The sequence below is a fragment of the Ziziphus jujuba genome, chromosome 2 (genome assembly GCF_031755915.1).
Source record: "Ziziphus jujuba cultivar Dongzao chromosome 2, ASM3175591v1".
Taxonomy (NCBI): domain Eukaryota; kingdom Viridiplantae; phylum Streptophyta; class Magnoliopsida; order Rosales; family Rhamnaceae; genus Ziziphus; species Ziziphus jujuba.
This window is the reverse complement of record NC_083380.1, coordinates 28,606,536-28,628,406: the sequence shown is the minus strand read 5'-3', so window position 1 is coordinate 28,628,406 and position 21,871 is coordinate 28,606,536. Positions and strand designations below refer to the sequence as shown.

Sequence of the window (21,871 nt, the reverse complement as noted above, 5' to 3'; positions counted from 1 at the left end):
TGCTAGTTGCTACAAAAGTTTAATATGGGAAAGGAAGAGTGCAACAGACAGAGAAACAGAGCTGTGGATATATTCGAATTCCTAGTGCACAGGTTCTTGTGATATGATTTAAAACTCCTTTAAATGATCCGAAATGGGTTATGCAGGGGGTGCTAAAAGCAATATATATCATGGCCACATGTTGAATATCAGTGAAAAGCATGGATCTGATGAGACTGCAACAACCATATGGGTGAAACTGCAAGAAATGAAGTGTGATGCTTTGTTGGAATAAGGATTCAAATCCCAAAATCACTTTTCAAGCATAAAAAAGTCTCCGGTAGTAGGGATCAAATAGCTGAAGACTGAAATGCTCAAGTAAAGGTAGACAAAATAAACTCCATATTAAATGAGTAGATATAATATAAAGCAAAAGAGAAAGAGAATCTTACTCAGTTGTGGTTTTTAGATGAGAAAATTTGAGCCACCTACAATGACAATGAGACCAATCTTTACTAAAGGAAGACATCGTATATATATAACACCAATCGTAACTAGAACTTAAAACAGAGCATGTATATAAGACCAATACATCGTATGAAAAGCAGGGAAACATCTTGCTTGATGATCATCATCATGAAAAAATAAATTAAATAGATAAATAAAACCATAATATGAACCTGATTGTAAAAAAGAAATACCTGCTATTTCCTTTTTTTTTTTTTTTTTTTTCTTTGAAAGAGCGGACATTATTAATCAAATGTCGTTCCCATCTATGACTATGCGAGTGATGTGACGGATGTAAGGCCAATCTTCCCCTATCCCCCTCTCGCACCGTGGCTTTAGCAATGGACATTCGCGAATCCGCAACTCCGAAAGAGACTCGGGCAGCCTTTCTTGTGGCAAGCACTGAAGCTGTCCGCAACATTCAATGGTCAATTTTTGAGGGGAGGTGAGATGTCGAAATGTGTCTCCGTTTAGGGATTTCAGGTTTGGAAGATGAGATAGGTGAAGAGAAGTGAGAGTGGTGGGCAGCCCTTGTTGTGGCAAGCACTGGATCTCATCGCAACCATTAATGGACAAATATTGAAGGGAGGTCAGGTGGTGAAGGGCGCTGCCATTCAGGGATTTCAGTTTTTCGAGACCATCAAGCGAAAGATAAGTAAGAGTGGTGGGAAGTTGCCCTTCCTCCTTTGGATATGCATCCATTTCTTCATTTATGGACTTGATAGTTAAGGCTGTAAGGGAGGTGAGCATTCCAAGATTCCACTGCATGCTGTGCCGACAATCCCTAATTTCAAGTGATTTTAAATTTGATGGCCATCCCTCTTCTGAAAGTGACACCAGTTCAGGGCATTCCCTAATTATAATCTTTTGTATAGTGGATGGCAACGTACCTCCTGGAAATGTCTTCATTTTGCGACAACGTTCAATTGTCAATAAACTAAGCGATGGATATCGACAGTTTGAGAGTGAAGCCACCAGGTGGTCACTTGTACCTGCTATTCGAAGAGTTTCCAAGGATGGAAGATAATCAGGCAAGCATGATGCCCCTTTTAGCTTCGGACGTTCTTCCAACCGAAGCACCTTCAAGTTTGTGAAAACTCCGCCATCCTCCGCTTCTACGAATGCCCACTCCTTCCACTCTTCCATTCCTGAAAAGTATAAAAATTTCAAAGACTTGAATGGCTTAGTGATAACAGAGCCGTCACTATAAAATTCATCCCCTATCCTCACCACCTTATCCAATCCCCAAATATCAAGCCTTTCCAGAGAAGGTAGCTGTCCCAGTGGAGGCAACATGAAACAGTTTTTACAATCGATAAGACGCACCCGTTTCATACAGCAAAATGAAGGACTTCCAACCCAATGCGAGAACGTTGTACCTCCATAATTGTGAATATGTAGTTTCTCAAGATCTAAATGAGGTTGGAGTCCATCAAGAACCTCCCGGGCTTCAACTGAACCGCCAATATCACCATTCCATTCTAATTCCAATGCTGTAATATGCCTTTTATCTATCAAATTTGCCTCCCAAGCATCTTCAACATTTACAACATTCTCAAGTCCTTCAATACCAAAATCACCATGTAGATCATTAAGCTTGCCCAACTCTTTAATATTGGATCCGCTATCTTTGCCTACAACAAACTTTGGTAACTTTTGCAGATTTTCCAATTTGGACATTTGACGTGGCAGCTCTCGTACACCTGTCCCACGAATGTCGAGACAACGCAGATTGATAAGATCAGTTGCATTGTTGATTGATAACTGAGTAAGTTTCCAACATCTGTTCAATATCAGCGTATGCAACTCGTGCAATTGGCATATTGTGTCAGGTAACTTTTCAATTGAACTATAACTTAAGTCCAAATACCTTAGATGCTTCAAATTGCCAATTGAATCCGGCAACGAAGTAAGCTGATAACAAAACCTCAACAATAATGTCTGCAAATTATATAGAGTACCAATTTTATCAGGTATTTCTTCAAGGTAAGAATAAGATAAATCCAAATATCTCAAGAGCTTCAAATTGCAGATTGAATTTAATAACTCCATCGAATTTAATGACTTCACTGAAAGCACTCTTAAAAATTGCATCGATTGCAAATGTTCAACATTATACATCTTCAAATTCAGTAGAGTGCGCAATACTTTGTGTTCACATAAATCCTTTATTTTCTTGTCATCATCGGTACGGAATTTCAAGGATGAGACATGACGAGCGTTCCTTATAGAATCATCCGAGTATTTTTCTTCTAACCTGAAACAACATCCTGATACAAACAATGCCAAATCATTCATAAGATCATGCATGATAATATCATTGTTATTCCGGTCGAGATATTGAAAAAATGATCTTGATACAAGATCATTAATATATTCTTCTCCAACCTCTTCTGGTATTTTTGTTTTGTGGGGTTGCAAAAGATCCTGTGCCATCCACAATAAAATCAACTCTTTTTTTTCAATTTTATAATCTTTGGGGAAAATGGAGCAGTAAGCAAAGCATCGCTTCAAATGAGAAGGCAAATAATAATAGCTCAACCATAGAGCTGGAAGAATATCTTCGCACTTAGGCAAATCCCATATATCATCGTCTAGTACATTTTCCCAATATTTGATCTCTTGTTTAGAGTGCAGAAGACAACTAAGTGATTTGATCGCTAAAGGAAGACCCTTGCATTTTCGAACAATTTTTCTAGCGATTGCTTCCAAATCTGGAGAAACATCTTGCTCTACATCATTGAAAGCACGCTTTTTAACTAATTGCCAACCATCTTCCTCTGATAGTATTTGCAGATCACGGCTGGGGACAGTACCTAGATCGGATGCAACATCAGCACTGCGTGTTGTCACAATGATCTTACTTCCGTGAGCAGTAGATTCAAATGGACTCCTCAACTCACACCACCGCTTATAATCCACGTTCCACACATCGTCCAGAACCAAGAGGAATTTTTTGCCTCTTAAAAAGTCCCTCAATTTTTGTTGAAGTTTAAATGTTTCCTTGATGGTGGACTCTGATGATTTAGTGACCTCCTTGTAAATTGCTTCTGTTAACGCGAATACATCAGATTCTACGGACACCGTAATCCATGCTTTGATTTCAAAAGGTTTCTGCATGACCTTATCACCAATTTCGTTGAAAACAAGCTGGGCAAGGGTGGTCTTGCCAATCCCAGCCATGCCTACAATGGGAAGTACAGATAAATGATGGCCATCATCAGATAACAAAAAGTCAAGGATGGCTTGCTTATCAGCATCCCTCCCAAAGGTATCAGATTCTCCCACCCAAGCAGTTGCACACGATCTTCGAAAAGATGTAATAGGTTGAACACCAACTTCACTCAAACCAAGATGTTGCTTTTGGTCCACAATATATTTCAGTGTGTTAAGGATGTCGTTTATCCTCTGTTCTACATCCTTAACATTTAGTCTAGACGAGATGAAGTTGCGTACCTGCTGAAACAACCATGCACCGGTTCTAGAAGACTGAGACTGACCACCTTCAATCTCGCATCGCAAAGCTTCAGTGTTAATCCCATCCACCAAGTCTTCGGCGTTGTGGACTGCATCGTTAAGCTTTCGAATCCACTCTCTGACTTTTGAGTCACTGACTTGCTTCTTCTCGGCATCATTCAGGACTCCTTTAGCAGAGAGTAACGTGGTGTCCAACTTTTCGAGCAGCCCAGCATCAACTTTGTTCCGACGAACAAAGTCCATGATCGAACCGATCCTAAAAGAAAGCACTTCCAGCGAAACCGTGAGAAAAGCTCCACCAACAACTTCACCAGCCATGGTTGATTAGTTTTTGGTAGTCAGGAATAAGGAAACAAGCTGTATATTTGAATTGCAAAAGCAAAGAAGTTGTGAGAGTAACAGCTTTATGATCTGTTAACCCCTAATAAAATGATAGCAAATTTAAAATCTGAAAATGAGAGATCTGGAATTGATATACAGTGGATGTGTAAACTCAGCCCCGAAACTCTGATCAAGCTTGGAAATATGTCTTACCAAATGGTAGGGAGAGAGGGCAATAATTGGACATGAAGAAAGATGTGGTTTTGTTAAATTACTATATTAGGTCTGAGTATCATATTCTTAGTGGGTCACCCATGATAATGGCCAAACAACCGGGCTTGAAAGATGGAAAACAAAGGTTCACTGGATTTGGACCGTTAGATTTCACTTTTTTTTTTTTTTTTTTACTTTTCTCTCTTAGTGGGGAAAAAAGTCAAAAAGTAATGAATAGCACTCGTACCTGTGGAGACAGCTTTTTTGGTGAATTACCCGAGGAGACAGCGTATGACTAAAGCGTAATAATGCACTGGCAGTCAATACAATTATTGCACATTAGGATTCCTTTCTATCACATCTTATTTTGCTTTTTATGGGAAAAAAATCTTATTGGCTAATACATTAAAAGAAAAAAATAAATAAATAAATGATGATGAAAGAAATACTGCAATCAGCAGTCAATACAATTATCGCATTGGATTCTTTCACATTTCCCTCACTGGGCATGTTGTTTTATTAATTTTTTATTATATATAAAATAAACGATATGGTATATTTAATAAAAATTTATTAGGTTAATTTATATTGTCGATCTAAATTTATATATCAATTTTAAAAATAATTTATTTAAAACAAAAAATAATATATGGAATTAAAATAACTATGTATAAGTCTATGTACGTATTTATATTATTAGTACTTTTGGTTGATAAATTTTAAATACTTAGAATAGGATAGAACAATTTTGATCCTTTTTTTTTTAAAGATTAACGAGACACTTGATATTTGATTGACTCGAACGTTTGTTTGGCCTCTATTCCCTCTGTTTATAAAATATCATTGCTTGGAATCGCACAGCATCCTGCCAAAAAACTATATTTGTCATTAATATTAGAAAGTTGATTATTTGATAAAAAATGACGTAGACAAATAAGCTGTAAATAAGTAGACAATGACTTATTTATGTATAGAAAATTGTTATTTTACATTACAATTGAATAATGAATCACTTCTCGTCCTATTAGGCTTCTGATACGCGTAGTTGAGCATAAAGGAGTGAATATTAAAAAATTTCCTAATTATTTTTGGAGGAAAATGATTTTCTCTTAAAAAATGAATTACTTTTGTTGTGTATTTTCTTTTTTCTTTTTTTTTCTTTATACTTTTTTTTTGCATCTCAATTGAATCTAACATCCAAAAATAGAGAACCATTTATTCTTAAATTTCAAAATCCAATTTTTTATTTTATTTTTCTTTAAAAGAAAAAACTTATTCTAACTTTTAGAACAAAGAAAATACTATATATTATCTAAAATTAGTTGAAATTTTCTATGTCAGTCACAACTTTGCCAATTTCTATAACCAGCAAAGCGAAAAAGCAAAAAAGGATTAGGAGGTTGTAGAGAGATGAACAAAATTAAAAGAAAAAAGCATTGCACTAAAAAGGAAAAAAAAAAATCTACATATCTACAACCCGAGTGAAGTGAATTAAATCTCATATCCATATCCATACTAATACAAGTCATATCTATAACCATGTCTAAAGACATTAAATTTTCAAAAATCATGCCAAAATAGTGACGTTGAAAGAAAGTAAAAATGTATTAGGGAAACTTAGTAAAAATGTAAGACTTCCATAAAATTTGAAATTGCAACGGGAAGGCAGAGGTAGGAAGGGTAGGGCAAATACCCATTATATATGTAAAGGTAGTGTAAAAAAAAAAATATATATATATATATATATATTGTTTTTGAAAACAGTAAAACACTTATAGGTTAGGAAATATGTAATTTCACTAAAATTATTGTAATCTCCAGCTTGGTCATTTATACAGCTTGCAATTTACTGTTAAAACAATGTGACTTTTTTTTTTTTTTTTTAGGGTAAATGTTAAAACAATGCGACTTGAGTAGTGAGAAAAAATGGATATTTATACTTTCAGGGGTCCAAAAATTGAAATATTATTGGACGCGTTTATATATAGCTATAGTGGATTAGGTGGTAGGAAGTCAACGGATCTATCATATTTGCTTGTAGGTGTTACGGATTCGATTTCTAACAAGCTCCATTTAAGCTTTGATGTAGATTTTACATGTTAAATATTGTGAAAATGGACGATAAGAACAGTTGGATGGTAGTAGACTGGGCAATCTGTAGACTTCTACACGATTGTAAAGATATAACTACTAATGACTTATAGTTTCTCAAAACCTAACCGAAGATACTCACCAAGAAATTCTTTTTTTTCAAGCAAAAAAAAAATAGACAAATTATTTTTTTCTTAAAAAAAAATATTATTGGCTAAGTACTTTTAATATGATGGCTAAGTACCTTTAGTATGTGATTCAAAGGAAAAAAAAATGGTAAATAAATGAGCAAATTATACAATTCCGGTCCATAAGACAGCTAAAGAACTGTCTTTTTGGTAAATAGAGCTAAGTAACTATGTCATACAATAGTCTCCACCAAAACAGTCCAAGTAAAAGCTATTATATCAAATCTGAATTCAAATCGCCATCTTCAATATTAAATTATAATGAAAAAATATGACATATATGGCATACAATAATTACAAGTTCGAATTTTTATATCGCATAAAATATTAAATATGTATCCAATTTCATTCCAAAATTTATTTTATATATCTCATTTATGAAAGTACTGTAGAAACAATGTTAAGATGTAATAAAGAAAATATGATCAGAATAATCAAACATCACCCATATTTGACAAATATTAAATTATTTACAAAATAATGAGTACATTTGTCCGGGGGATAGTCTTCCATGTGAAAGGTTTTAGGATGAAATCAATATTCGATGATAAAATAAAATAAACTAAAAAGATTTGGGGCCAGAGTGAGTAGAGAGGACCGAGAGGTTTGCTAAGCAAGTATGATCCATGATGAAAAAGGTGATGTAAAGGCCAGCTTTGCTCATCTATAGGAAATTTTATGAAGAAAATTGAAGTAGGCCATGTTTCAATAATCCACGGTTATTGAGCTTTCAAAAATGGTGGAAAATGGATTAGGGAGGAAGAGAAAGAAAGGATTGCACTTTCTATCTTTATTCAACCAATTCAATTGAAGTAAAATATTAATCTGCAAGCATTACAAAAGAGAAAAGAATATATATTAATTTAGAAATATTTTTTAAAAAGAATCTTTTATTCCCGCTTTTATCTTCAATCCCAAGCAAGAAAGATAATCACCACACGGTCTCTTATAGCAAAAATAATTTTCAACAAAACTTGTGCTAACAGAAGTCCATATGGTATTTGGGGATTGAAAAGCCCACTACGCCCTGTAAATATAGGAGCATGTCATGTATATTGTCTTTGTTACTTGCAACACAAGTTTTGTCCTATAACATTGTTCTTTTGTTTATATTCATAGCAAACAACAAGGACATGTCATGCAATTTCATCATTTTTATCATATTCATCTTCTCTAATCTATATTGTCTTTATTTTCCTATTAAACATGGAAAGAGAGGCAGACCAAGCTCTATTCTTACTTTAATGATTTGACTTGCATGTGGTTATGTAAATTTACAGCAGCTATGGGGAATAAGGAATTCATCTAAACGAGTTAAGAATTGAAAATTGTAAAAAATAATAAATAATAGTAATAATGATAGATAAATAAATAAATTCTCATTTTGCTCTTTATTCTTCCTTCTTCTACTTTTTTATTAAAAAAAAAAGAAAAAGGAAAAAAAATTAATACATTTTTCGTTTATTCTTTAATTAAAAAATATACATGCATGTATGTGTTGATATTATCCTTAAAAATACCCAAAAAAGAAATGTATCTAGTTGTAATTAACCTTAATAATCAAGGGTTTTTTCTTTAATTTTTTTTTTTAGTATGACTTTGGAAAATTAATGAAATTATGAAAAGATATGGAGTTAAGGAATAAAACAAATGTTGTTTTCTTTTTCTTTTTTTTTTTTTATAAGAATTTTTGTCAAAAAATATGTATATATATATATATATATATTAGATGAGAATGCCATGGACAGCTCAAAAGTTTCTACATAAATTTAGGATCAAGGCCATGAAAAACTAGTAAATATCACAACCAAAGCTCTAACCATAATTCAAAAAAATATGCATTTCTTTCTCTGTCTTTTCGTTTTTCACATGTTGCATGAAAGTATTCTGAGTGTATAAGTGGACCTTATACAACTTCTCTCCTACATAAGTTTTGCTTAGTCCGGGTAACCAGCTAAAAGATCATCATATATTTAGAAAATTTCTACAATATATATATATGTGTGTGTGTGTGTGTGTGTGTGTGTGTGTGTGTGTGTGTGTGTGTGTGTGTGTGTGTGTGTGTCCGCGTGTGTGTAATGTATATAAGTATGTATAAACTATCTAAACCAGATTAATGGAATATTGCAACTCAAGAGAGAAAAAGTGAGGAAAAAAGAGAGAGCAATAGAAAATGGGGAATGTAAACCATTCTTCTTCTTCTTCTTCAGCAGATGATCATGATCATCATCAAAACCCTCCAATTCTATGAGGAGATGTTTTAACGAAATTTATGAGGAGATGCTTGTTGCAACAAAAGTGTAATATGAGAAAGGAAGAGTGCAACATGTAGAGAAACAAAGCTGCTGATATATTTCAACTCTATGTAGCTAATTATCATATGCTTTAAACATCCAGTAAATTGTTGGATCCAGTGTCTTAGATTGGAGTTCTATATATGTGTGTATATATATATAATTTCATTAACGTGAAAAATATGGTTTTATTACACAGATGAATTAACAAAGTCCATTATTCAAAATTTAAAGATTTGACATGATTAAATCCGTTATGAATGGGATGGAATGAATGCAATATATCAGAGCCACATGTTGAATAGCAGAGCAGCAACATTGGGGTAAAATTGAAATAAGAAAGCAGCTTTGTTAATTCATCCGTCTAATAAAAAACGAAGACTGATCGAATGAACAAGTTGGCTAGAACTTTATTTCAAAAACAAAAAAGTTTCAAAAAATATAGTTGTGATCTGAGAAAACTTGGGAATGAAAGCTTATCACAAGTCACAACTCTAGATGCAATGTATAATCATCTGGTGAGCCGTAGAAGATGAACTCTAAGTGGGAAGGGGGCGGAGAGGGCGGGGTGGTTTGCTAAGCGCTCACAAGTGTGGTGAATAATGACAAAGGTGATGTAAAGGACAGATACGCTGGTTTGTATAAATTTTGGAAGGAAAAATAGCTCATGGTTAGTTTAAAATAATTTATTAGCAATTAAGAAAAACAAAGTAACTCGTGGTTAGTGTTAAAATGCATTTTGCTCTTCTATAAGATATCACCTCAAAATGGATAACCAAAAAAATTTGAAACTCTGTTCATAAAATCTCTCAGTTTTGACAAAGAAGAAGAAGAAACAAAGAATGAAAAAGACAGAATTAGAAGTTTTGGGTATGGTGCAGATACTTCAATACTCAAATTTAATAAATAATCAAGAAAGCTCCATTTGAATGGGGATGTCGAATTTCCGTTTAATTAAAGCAAAAGAGAAAGAGAATCTTGCAGTTTTGTTTTTTTGGATCAAAAAATTTGAGCCACCTACAATGACAATAGGAGCATGCATATCAGAACAATCCTTACTAAAGGAAAATATATTGTATGAAAAACAGGGAAATATCCTGCTTGATGATAAATACATAAATTAATTAAACCATAATATGCAAAAAGATTGTAGAAAAGAAATACCTTATTTTTAACTTTTCTTATATTAATCCTTTCTTTTCTTTCTTTTTTTTTTTTTTTTTTTTTTTGTGGTTTGTGGGGGGGGTAGTGATTAGCTAAAAATGTGACTTGGAATTATTATGATTAACAAAGTAATAGAGGCCACTAATTGGACATGCAGAAATAATTAAGATGTTTAATTTCAATTTACACAAAGTATACACTTCGTCAAAAAAATAAAAAAAAATAAATAGCAATAATATAATAATAATAATATTCACAAAGTATACCATGCGATTAATTTCTTATCAATAGCTTACTATGTGTACTTACTTCGCAAAAGAATAATAATGTTAAGTATGTGATACATAGGAAAAAAAAATAATAAAAATTAAAAATAAAAATAAATTAATCTATTATGAACTTTGTTAAGTTAATCTCCTATCTGTGAAATTCTTTCAACTACTTTTAACAGAAAGGTTTGAAATTCCATTCTAAGATTTTCTTCTACGTATGTAAGTTCTAAAGAACTCAACTATTGAGTTATACAAAATATGGAATTATGATTTGTTTTTGATAGCTCGAAATGATTTCAGACCTCATATTACATTGTGTTAGATTGCAATTTTTAGTGCCCTTTAGTTTGAAAAAATTGCACTTTGATACAATTTGTTGCATTTTTTATACAGTTTTATTTGTTTCTCACTTCACCAATATTAAAGTGAATTGGTCCAATTTGTTGTATTTAAAGCCTCCAGTTTCATAAATTTGCATTTTAATATCCTTTAATTTAAAATTTTGCATTGGATCATAATCCAAAAAGACATAAATTACAACATTTTAAATTTAAGAATCTAAAAGCCAACTCGCCAAATTTGTTTTTGTTCAAATAAAAAGATGAATATAGACAAAAGAGACAATTTCAATCATTAAACTGCCCAAATTTGTCCATCCAATCTATTTCCTATTCCATTATCCAAAGCAAGTAGACACCCAACCAAGAGCAAATTAAGAAAAGCCAACCAAGACCAAACTAACGGAAAAGGAAATCTGATCAGAAATATTCTATAACCCAAAACTCATCAATTACTCAGTGATGTAAAGTGCCAAAACAAAAAAACAAAAAACAAAAAAAAAAAAAAAAAACAAAACAAAACAAAAAATCCCATAAATTCTATACAAACACAAAAACGAATCGTCCATGTAAACAATCACCTCCCGGTTGTTGAACCGAACTAGCGACTCCATATCAAGCCTTCTCACATCTGTCTCACCCAAGAATTTGATGCTACCATAACCATGTCGTCCGATCACAAAATCCTTGACGTGACAGCAGAATCCTCTGCCGCTGGTTTCCTTGGTTGCCAATTCTTGGATTCCTGGCTCTGTATAGTAGTCAGAGCCTGGTCGCAGCTTTGGCATTAATGCATCAATATCTGCAGCACCATGCTCATACACCACAATAGCAGAAGCAGCTTCAAAACTATTTCCATTCTCCTCCATTGGTGTACAAGTAGCATCCTTTATCGGGGATGCCTTGTCAAAAGTCGAATTCAACTGACAAGTGATAAATGCTCTTGGGTTATCCCTCGGACAAATGACAAGTTCTTTTGGTATGTAGTCTGTTTCTTCATCAACAATAACACTGAAAAATGGAAACTTTGGACGACCATCATTCTTAGGATGATATTTGGTTGCAGGCATCCACCTGGTCCGCCTTTGTGATAAGTGTAGTTGAGAAGTTAATGATGATGATATTCTAGCAGGAGCTGCAACAGCAGGTTTGTCTAATACAGGCATGCTAGATATTCCATATTGAACTCCATGATCATTAATTGACATTTGAGGCATTGCTGGTAGTGTGCCAAATGGATTTGTTGCAACTGGTGTTGGGTTTGGCTGTATAACAGCAGAGCTTTTAGTGGCAGACAATTGTTCAAAGTTATTCTCACCAAAAATTAGAGATTGGGAGGGTGAAGAAGCACTTAGTGATGGAGTGCTTGAAAACATGTTAGTACTTACTGATGGAGTGCCCCAGAACATGTTTACCAATCCAGTAGAAGGATAGTCACTGTGGAATATTTTTGATGGGACAAAGGAAGAAGTTGTAGTTGGCCTAAAAGAAGAGGTAGTTTTTCCAAATGAAGTTGTAGAGGGATTGAAGATACTAGTTGTAGTTGGTCCAATTGATTGCACAATCAACGACGTTGGGCTTGATGAAACAAATGTCGATGGTGAAACAGATGTTGATGGAGACGAACTGTATGGAAATTCTACTGAAGTTGTAAAACTATGATTTGTAAAACTACCATGTTGAGTTTTTGGAGAATATAGATTAGAGAACAGAGTTGAAGATGTTTGACCAGCTAATGTTGGTGAAGAAGCCGAAAGGAAGTTTGACTGTGTAGTCGATGAAGACGACTGAGCAGCATTGAGTGGGAGGGGACGTGGTCCAATTGAAGTTGTAGAGGAGGGGTTGAAGATGCTAGAATTGAATTCAAATGAAGGGATTGATCCTTGAACTGGAGTAGGAGTAGGAGTAATCACTGATTGCTCAAATGATGATGATGATGATGGAGATGCAGTGGAGGGAGGAAATTGTAGTGAAGTTGTAAAACTACCTGGAGACTGCTGCTTTGGAGCATTTAAATTGGGAAACAGAGATGGAGTTGATGTTTGACCCAATGTTAATGTTGGTGAAGGAAAGTTTATCCGAGAAGACGAAGTATCAGCACCTTTATCTCGCGACTGATAGTTATCCCATCGCAGCTCCTCGTGGCTTTTATCTTTATGAAAAGGCATGGCTGGTATTGACTCTAACTTTTCTACTACTGGTACTGCTCCACCTTTATCTCCCAACTGATAGTCGTCCCATCTCAGCTCCTCATGGCTTTTATGTTTATAAACAGGCATGGCTGATATTGACACTAACATTCCTAGTGCTACTGCTCCACCATTATCTGGTTCAGGTGTTGTTGGTGCATAACATGTCATTCGGCTTCCCCCACCACGTTGGCCACCACCAGAACAACCAAATGTTGTTGTTGTTGGTGTTGTGGACTCATGGGCTCCAAAAGCTGGTGAAGAAGAAGAAGATGAAGATTGGGCTACACCAAAAACACCAGTTGATGAATTACCACCGAATATGGTGGAACTGCCTGTTTGACCACCAAAACCATTATTGGCTGTAGCATTGCTCGAGTGGGACCCAAATGGACTACTAGATGACTGCCCAAAAAAAGGGTTATTCGTAAAACCAAACATCTTTCTTTCCTTATACTAATTATGAGGCTGCAAACCAGTAATTAAGAGGTTGTGAATATCCCAAGCCTTGATCTTTTGAGAGAATATTGAGAGAATGAGAAAGTAGTAGAAAAAGGAAGAGGAGTCGCTTCTTTTTATAGAGTCTAGGTAAAGAGAAACAGAGAACCAAAGAAATAATTACTTTATTATGAAACAGTCTGGGTAAACAGAAACAGAGAACCAAAGAAATAATTACTTTATTATGAACAGTACAACACACATATATACAGTGTACAAAGAGACGTGCATGGAGTGATCTTAATCATGATAAGGATTACTATAAGGAAACGTAAACAATAACCAACAGATAAGATACGTGCTGTTTACTGGGGCTGTGTCACAGTCGCGTTGCGTTTAACTTAAGTCCCCTGCACCGCCATACGTACATGTCTTCCGTTGCAAGTAATTTTAAAAATAAATAAATAAAAACTTTCAAACTAATATGGAAATCATAGTTCGACATAAAATATGCAATACTATTTTATCTTTTATTATGTCAAACAATGATATAAAATTTCTCAAAAAATTATAATATAAAATATCCATTCATTATACTAAATATTTTGCATTTTAAAAGGCCAAAGTTTATTCTTGCAAAATTTCCAAAAACAGAAAAAAAAAATCCAAAATTTACACGGTTGAGATATTATTGTATGAGAGCCGCGTTGCCTTAAAGTTAAGCCCCGCAGCAATGTCATCCATATAACAACTTTCAAATTAAAAATTCACCAAACTAAATAAATAAATAAAAATCCAAATTAAAAGGTACTAAATTCCAATTAACCTTATTATACGTTGTTAACACATCGAAATTGAATTCTTTTTTCATCGAGTTTCTCACTATTTATACCAACTTGAGCTATTTTATTTACGATTCAGCTCTCCTCCAATTTACAAGTGTAGAAACACATGACAGGTGTATAACAGATGGCATGCTTGGGTTGAATTCAAGTGGCATCTGTTGAAAGCCCTTTTTACTTGTAGCTTTTTCTGAAGGTCCCAACCTGGCTAGAAGGATGGAATTTCCCACTATGAATCGTATTCCTGATGGGTCTCGCGGGAGTAGCTTTTGTATTTTTAGAATGGTATATGTCAGGACCCATCCAGAATTCCTTTCCGGAACCCTAGACAAGCCCTGATCCTAGGGAAATACCACCGAACCCTCCAACGAAAAATCCGGCAGCACCTCCCCTAAGGGTAGAACTTACCACAAATTTCCTGCACCGAAAACACACTTCTATAAATATCCCCTTATTCCTCCCACATTACTATAATTTGTTTCCACAATTTACAGCACTTCAAAAAAATAACAACAACTCAGTGCATAAATAATAACTACACGTCCAATACAGTATACAGAGCATTATACAATAAATGTGGAATTAATACAGTGACAGATGAAGTATTACAAAATGGAAAGGAAAAAGGGAAGAAAATACTTCTTGGACTTTCGGCAACGAACTGAGACGTTGGGCTCGCCCCGGACAATCAAGGTCTCCCAACCTGGACCTAGGGGAACGGAATTGAAAAATATGAGATGCTAATCATCTCAGTGAGTGACCCTAACTACTGTACACTTTTAATATTAATAATATAACAAATATTGGAATTTAATTAATACCAATAATTAGATAGATAATAAATAATAAACAATTCAAGTAATATTTTCTCTCAAAATCCTCACTATTCACTCCGTTGGAAATGTTCCCCTTTTAAAATATTTTCACAAAACCCGGTATTCGTACCTCCCGAAAACCAAGGGATCAATTAATTTAGTAAACAATAAATAAATAACTACCCCAAATATAAATAAAACGTAATAAATTATAATAAATAATTTTTGTACTCTTTGGGGTTTGAAATTTTATTTGAAAATTTACACTTGACGTACCACACCATATACCAGTGATGCCCTCCGATACCCAGCGTCCCGAGCACCAACTGGCGGGGAGATTAAAGAGAGAAACTTGCAAACGGCACTTCGGAGTCCCGACAATACCGCTGCTCAAACCGTCATCCTGGCCAAGGAGAGGGGCGGCTATGTGCACTATATCAAATTTGCCTGCCCACGGTCCAATGGCAACTTACAGGAGACATAATACTTGCGCGCTAAACCACATATATATACCAGAACATCAATATTGTATGAGTACGTCTAAAATAATTATTAAATCAATTATAACCGTACCGTTCTTTCCAAAATTACCGTGGGAAATATACCAAATTTTCACACTTACCATCCCACATATTTTCATTTAACAAACCGGTACGAAACATCGATAACCAATAAAACCATAATACGAGGTTCGACAAATAAAATACTAAGGGCATAATTATAAAAATCAAACCACCACTTTAAACAAATATTTTCACAAAATATTCAAACCAATTATGCCCAAAAATAATATAAAATCCAGACACAATTAATTGCTAAAAATACTTGCTCATGTGTAATAAATACCATTTAATCACAATAAAATAATAATCGGGAATTTCTTAGTGACCCTAAAATTCCATTTAGCACCAACGGGTAAATATATATAAAATAATATTTTTCCCGATTATATTTAAAGTACACCACATGAGCATAACTGCAGATATCAAACTAACACGACATAAATATAATTAATTACCCCAAAAATATTTTCAAAGGTGGGTCACTCACCTGGAGCACGCAATTAACCTAAGATCCACCATGGGATCAATTCCACGACTCACCGGCACTCCTAGAACACAATTCACACATAGTCAAATAAATTAATATTTTATTCCGATAAATAATACCCGATACCCAGGGGTTAAACACAAACGTTAACCAAAATTGTCTAATAATATACCGAATCAAAGCTTGTGGAACGAGGATCGCATTACCGGTCTCCATTGACCCCAATTCAGCCGGTGGTGGCCGGAATTTGGCCAGAAAGTTTTGGCCAAATTTAAACTTGAGGGATCTCTCAAACAGTGGGGATTTTGGGCAATCTAACCCCGGAAATGGACTCAGAGGGGTCGAAAATGGTGAAATAGAGGTATGGGTCGAGCTGGGTTCGCCGGAAAAACTTAACCGGCCGCCGCCGACTTCACCGGCCCGATCTGGGCGCGTCCGACAGCGACTGGCCGGGAAAATTGGAGGTTGAGGTCGCGGGGAGTTGGGATTCATCGGTGGCCGGCGCGTGTGGCCGTCCGGCGACTGAAATCCAGCCAAACGGTTGGTCAAAGAGAGAGGGGGAGAGAGTCAAAGGAGAGAGAGAGAGAGAGAGAGAGAATTCCTCGCTGGTTTTTTTTTTTACGTGCTCGGGGAAGAAGGAGAAGAAAAGAAAAGGAAAAGAAAAGAGAAGAAGATGTTTTCCCACGTGGGGAAAAGAAAAAAAAGAAAAAAGAAAAAAGAAAAGAAAAAGAAATAAAAGGAAATAATTTAAAATTAATTAAACAATATTAAAAATAATATTATTACATAAAGCAACAATAATAAAATAATTTGATATTAAACATGGTTGACATGTGGCATCTCAACATAGTGACACATTGTTACATTTATTAAGTCACACGTGGCACATCGTTACACGTTTAAAATAATATTAAAATAATACAGTATTTGAAAAACTCTACAGGTCCATAACTTTCAAACCACATGTCCAAATTAAGCGTGCCGCTAGTCTATGAACTCGTATCGACTAGCACTTTACAACCATGCATGAGTCAAAGCTCAACTTTGCATGAATAAAAAGTTAACTCTGGCACCCTTGGACAGTTTGGATCTCAATTTGTTTTGCTCATAACTTTCAAACCGTAGCTCCGTTTTCAATGTGCTACTAGTCTACGAACTCGTGCCAACGTGTACTTTGTAACGGTACCTTAGTCAACCTAGAATTCCAACCGGAACAAAAAGTCAACTTTTGACCCCTCGGGTCAACGGTCAATGATCAAAGTCAACAGTCAATGGTCAACCTCGATCAAAGTTGGATAATTTTCGGTGTACTTCGGGATGGGGTGTTACAATCTTCCCCCCTTACAAAAATTCGTTCTCGAAATTTTTTACGTCGCTGAAACGCATAAAAATATTGATTGCGGATTTGTGTCTCGAGCTTCCACATCGCTTTCTCGACTAGATTAATTCACCACGAGACTTTTGATCTGAGAAAATAGTCTTACTGATCCATCAGCATTCTTCATGATTTAAAATCTGCACTGGTCGCTCCTTACACGACCGGTCTTCGATATCCTTTCGTAGCAACAATACGTGAGTTACGCTGCATACCCATGTCTGCTTTCCATAAAGTACTAACTTGCATGCCACAAAACCAATTCTTCCAATGACCCTGTAGAACCAATGTAACAAGAACTTGGCCCTCTGTCAACCAAAGCGTACGATTCTCTTCTACGGAGATAATTTCAAAAACTTAATCTCGGACTTCGAATTCAACATCTTTTCCATGCATGTTGGCTTAACTCATGTGTTGATTCCTGAGCGGTCTTCAACTCCTTGGATGACTTTCGCCTTATTCATAGTCATTCGTAGGTGTTTGCATCCAATTCAGGTTGGTCGTCGTACGGTGCTCCTCCTTACCTACTTCACTCCAATATAGTGGGGTTCGACGCTGTCTTCCATATAGAATCTCATACGAAGACACCTCGATGCTCGCTTGGTGGCTAATATCATAACGAATTCTATCGATGCCAATTGCTCAAACCAGCTTCTTTCGACATTGCATAATGCATGGTCTCAACATAACTTCCAAGTGTGAATTCTGCACTTTGCTTGTCCATTGGCCTGTGGTGGAAGGCGATGCAGTCGTTAAGTCTTGCTCCAAGTGTATCTGTATACACACAACTGTATAGCTCTTCTCCCGAACCTGAGCAGCTTAACTTAGCAAGTATAATAGAGTCCTCATCCACCATCACTGCACTACCATCACACCTAATGGTGAATTTTAACTTTGCTCTTGTGCAACCTTCCTCCTCATGCCCACTAATTAAGGGTATTCAAACTAGGCCATGAGAACACGATCTACAAGTCTTGGTCATAGTCGAAAGCTAACCATAAAGTGCTTCTGAAGTATGCATCCCTAAATCAACAGCCAAGTAAAACTTTAATCGCTATCTGGATCTTGCTTGATTCTCTGAACGCTGTCGTATCTTCTCTTTGTGAACGTAATTTAAGCACGAAATCCATGTTTACATCTCCCCACTGGACACGGAATTGGGCAAGGATTGAAACTACCTCAACGTTTCTACTCCCCACTTTTACTTGTCGGTGACTTAAGTACCTTTATTCGAATCCTGCAACTTCTTTTATCGTGCCAAACCATAATGTCATCTAGTGAGCATTCCATACATCTTTGTACCCTTGGGGTGTATCACATACATTGAAGCACGTGCTTCCTTTAGGATCTCCTTGTTGAACTCAACGATATCCTACTCTTGGATTCTCAATTGGCGATACTTAAACCTTAAGTCGCTCTTGGAAAAACCATAACATAGAACAAATAATAAAATATATTTTTTTTAAATATACCACCAACATAAAATATACACAATTTATCAACCCAAATTAAATTTCCAAACTTCTTCAAAATCAAAATATAATTTATGAAATTTACTAATTAAATCAATGAAATAATAAATAATATGAAAATTATTTTAAAATACCTTAACTTGCATAGGCAATTGTTAAAACTCCACATCGGAACAATAATAAAAGCATGAATAAATGCATAAAATCATATCTTAAAATCCATAGCATAAAATGAAATATGCACACTCGTAATGGAGGTACGTACGATACCTTCTACATACTACGTGATCCATGATTCCAACTGTCGCCGACACTCTGCTACCAATACAAACCAGGGTGGTTGCCTATATTGGCCATCCGATCCCCTGGACTCGTAGGCAACATGATTATGGGGCTAGCTCTACATGGACCACATTGGTTCGCCGCCTTCGTATGGTGCAGTATAATATCAAACAATATAACATACAAATACATGTATGAACATAAACAAAAATACTTGAATAAAACACCCTTAATTTCAAATATCACTTTGAAAAGTATTTAATTTTTGATAATCGATCGGAAAAATATTTTGATGCCTTGAAATTGATCGACACACATTCATACTCAGCAACAAGTATCAATTATGGGTGGTGACCTTGCTAACTCGTTGATAGCCGATACACACCCTTAGGCAATCATCTTTCTTCTCCATGAACGGAACATATGTCATTCACGATGATAAACTTGACCTAGTAAAACCTTTATTAACCAAATCTTACGGTTAAGCCTTTCAGTCCTTTAACTTTACTGGAGTCGCATGGCATGGCGGTACTGAAATAGATCGATGTCCAAAACCAAATCAATAATGATTCGATATCCCTTTTACGGTCGTAATCCAGATAACTTGCTGGGAAAATACTTTCGAATTGCTTCCCACTATTAGCGGTTCCAACGCTCACCATCTTCTTTGGCATCAACCACCTGGGCCATAGGCCCTTAACAACCATTCTCCGGTAGCTCCTTACAATGACAGCAGAAATTAACCTCCGTAAAGACTTCCTAACTCCTCCACAAAGCACCACTTCAGGTAAGCTGAATCACTTTAACTTTACTCTTTTATGCCAGTGGTCCATAACATAAGAACTACTCAATCCATATCTAGGACCACTTCGGATCCCAAAAAGATTCAAAGATTTTGATCTGCCCCATTACTTGACCTTCGAAAAGAAAGGCAATCTTCGACCATCGACTAGGCCATAGGAATTCCCCGTTAGGATAGGTGATTCTAATTGACACCCTCGAAGATTAGAGTTATTCAAACTCGGACAACGAATTTGCCTCGAGACAAAGGGAAAGAACGTTTTAAGATGAGTAAAATGAGAGATTAGACACGGATGGGATGCACAACAATGCACAGTCCCTTAGGAATGCTAGAACCTAGAGCTCTGATACCAACTGTCAGGACCCGTCCAGAATTCCTTCCTGGAACCCTAGACAAGCCCTGATCCCAGGGAAATACCACCGAACCTTCCAACGGAAAATCCGGCAGCACCTCCCCTAAGGATAAGACTTACCACAAATTTCCTGCACCGAAAATACACTTCTATAAACATTCCCTTATTCCTCCCACGTTAATACAATTTGTTTCCACAATTTATAGCACTTCAAAGAAATAACAACAACTCAGTGCATAAATAATAACTACACGTCCAATACAGTATACAGAGCATTATACAATAAATGTGGAATTAATACAGTGACAGATGAAGTATTACAAAATGGAGAGGAAAAAGGGAAGCAAATACTTCTTGGACTTTCGGCAACGAATTGAGATGTTGGGCTCGTCCCGGACAATCAAGGTCTCCCAACCTGGACCTAGGGGAACGGAATTAAAAAATATGAGATGTTAATCATCTCAGTGAGTGACCCTAACTACTGCACACATTTAATATTAATAATATAACAAATAACAGAATTTAATTAATACCAACAATTAGATAGATAATAATAATAAACAATTGAAGTAATATTTTCTCTCAAAACCCTCACTATTCACTCCATTGGAAATGTTCCCCTTTTAAAACATTTTCACAAAACCCGATATTCATACCTCCCGAAAACCAAGGGATCAATTAATTTAGTAAACAATAAATAAATAACTACCCCAAATATAAATAAAACGTAATAAATTATAATAAATAATTTTTGTACTCTTTGGGGTTTGAAATTTTATTTGAAAATTTACACTTGACGCATCACACCATATACTAGTGATGCCCTCCGATACCCAGCATCCCGAGCACCGACTGGCGGGGAGATTAAAGAGAGAAACTTGCAAACGGCACTTCGGCGTCCCGACAGTACCGCTACTGAAACCGTCATCCCGGCCAAGGAAGGGGGCGGCTATATGCACTATATCAAACCTGCCTGCCCACGGTCCAATGGCAACTCGCGGGAGACATAATACTTGCGCGCTAAACCACATATATATACCAGAACACCAATACTGTATGAGTGCGTCTAAAATAATTATTAAATCAATTATAACCGTACCGTTCTTTCCAAAATTACCGTGGGAAATATACCAAATTTTCACACTTACCATCCCACATATTTTCATTTAACAAACTGGTACGAAACATCGATAACCAATAAAACCACAATTTTTCTCATAATACGAGGTTCGACAAATAAAATACCAAGGGCATAATTATAAAAATCAAACCACCACTTTAAACAAATATTTTCACAAAATATCCAAACCAATTATGCCCAAAAATAATATAAAATCCAGACACAATTAATTGTTGAAAACACTTGCTCATGTGTAATAAATACCATTTAATCACAATAAAATAATAATC

At 35.5% G+C, this 21,871-nt stretch overlaps 2 protein-coding genes across 3 annotated transcripts; both read right to left on the bottom strand.

The window, feature by feature from the left end:
• Positions 1-686: 686 nt before the first annotated feature.
• On the bottom strand, positions 687-4,533 carry LOC132800508 (putative disease resistance RPP13-like protein 1). 2 transcript variants are annotated; one of them, XM_060814400.1, is made up of 2 exons: positions 1,479-4,533; positions 1,200-1,389 (listed from the first exon to the last, which is right to left on the bottom strand). In XM_060814400.1, the coding sequence occupies exons 1-2, from the start codon at positions 4,279-4,281 to the stop codon at positions 1,340-1,342; spliced, it is 2,853 nt and encodes a 950-aa protein (XP_060670383.1). In that variant the 5' UTR covers positions 4,282-4,533; the 3' UTR covers positions 1,200-1,339. The 2 variants fall into 2 exon arrangements, with proteins under 2 accessions (XP_060670382.1, XP_060670383.1); XM_060814399.1 differs by having other exon boundaries at positions 687-4,532.
• A 3,151-nt stretch (positions 4,534-7,684) lies between these two features.
• Positions 7,685-13,536, bottom strand: LOC132799061 (nuclear pore complex protein NUP98B-like). Its single transcript, XM_060815048.1, has 2 exons — positions 11,395-13,536; positions 7,685-7,803 (listed from the first exon to the last, which is right to left on the bottom strand). Exons 1-2 carry the CDS (start codon positions 13,472-13,474, stop codon positions 7,685-7,687), a joined length of 2,199 nt encoding a protein of 732 aa, XP_060671031.1. The 5' UTR covers positions 13,475-13,536.
• Between the last annotated feature and the right edge of the window lie 8,335 nt (positions 13,537-21,871).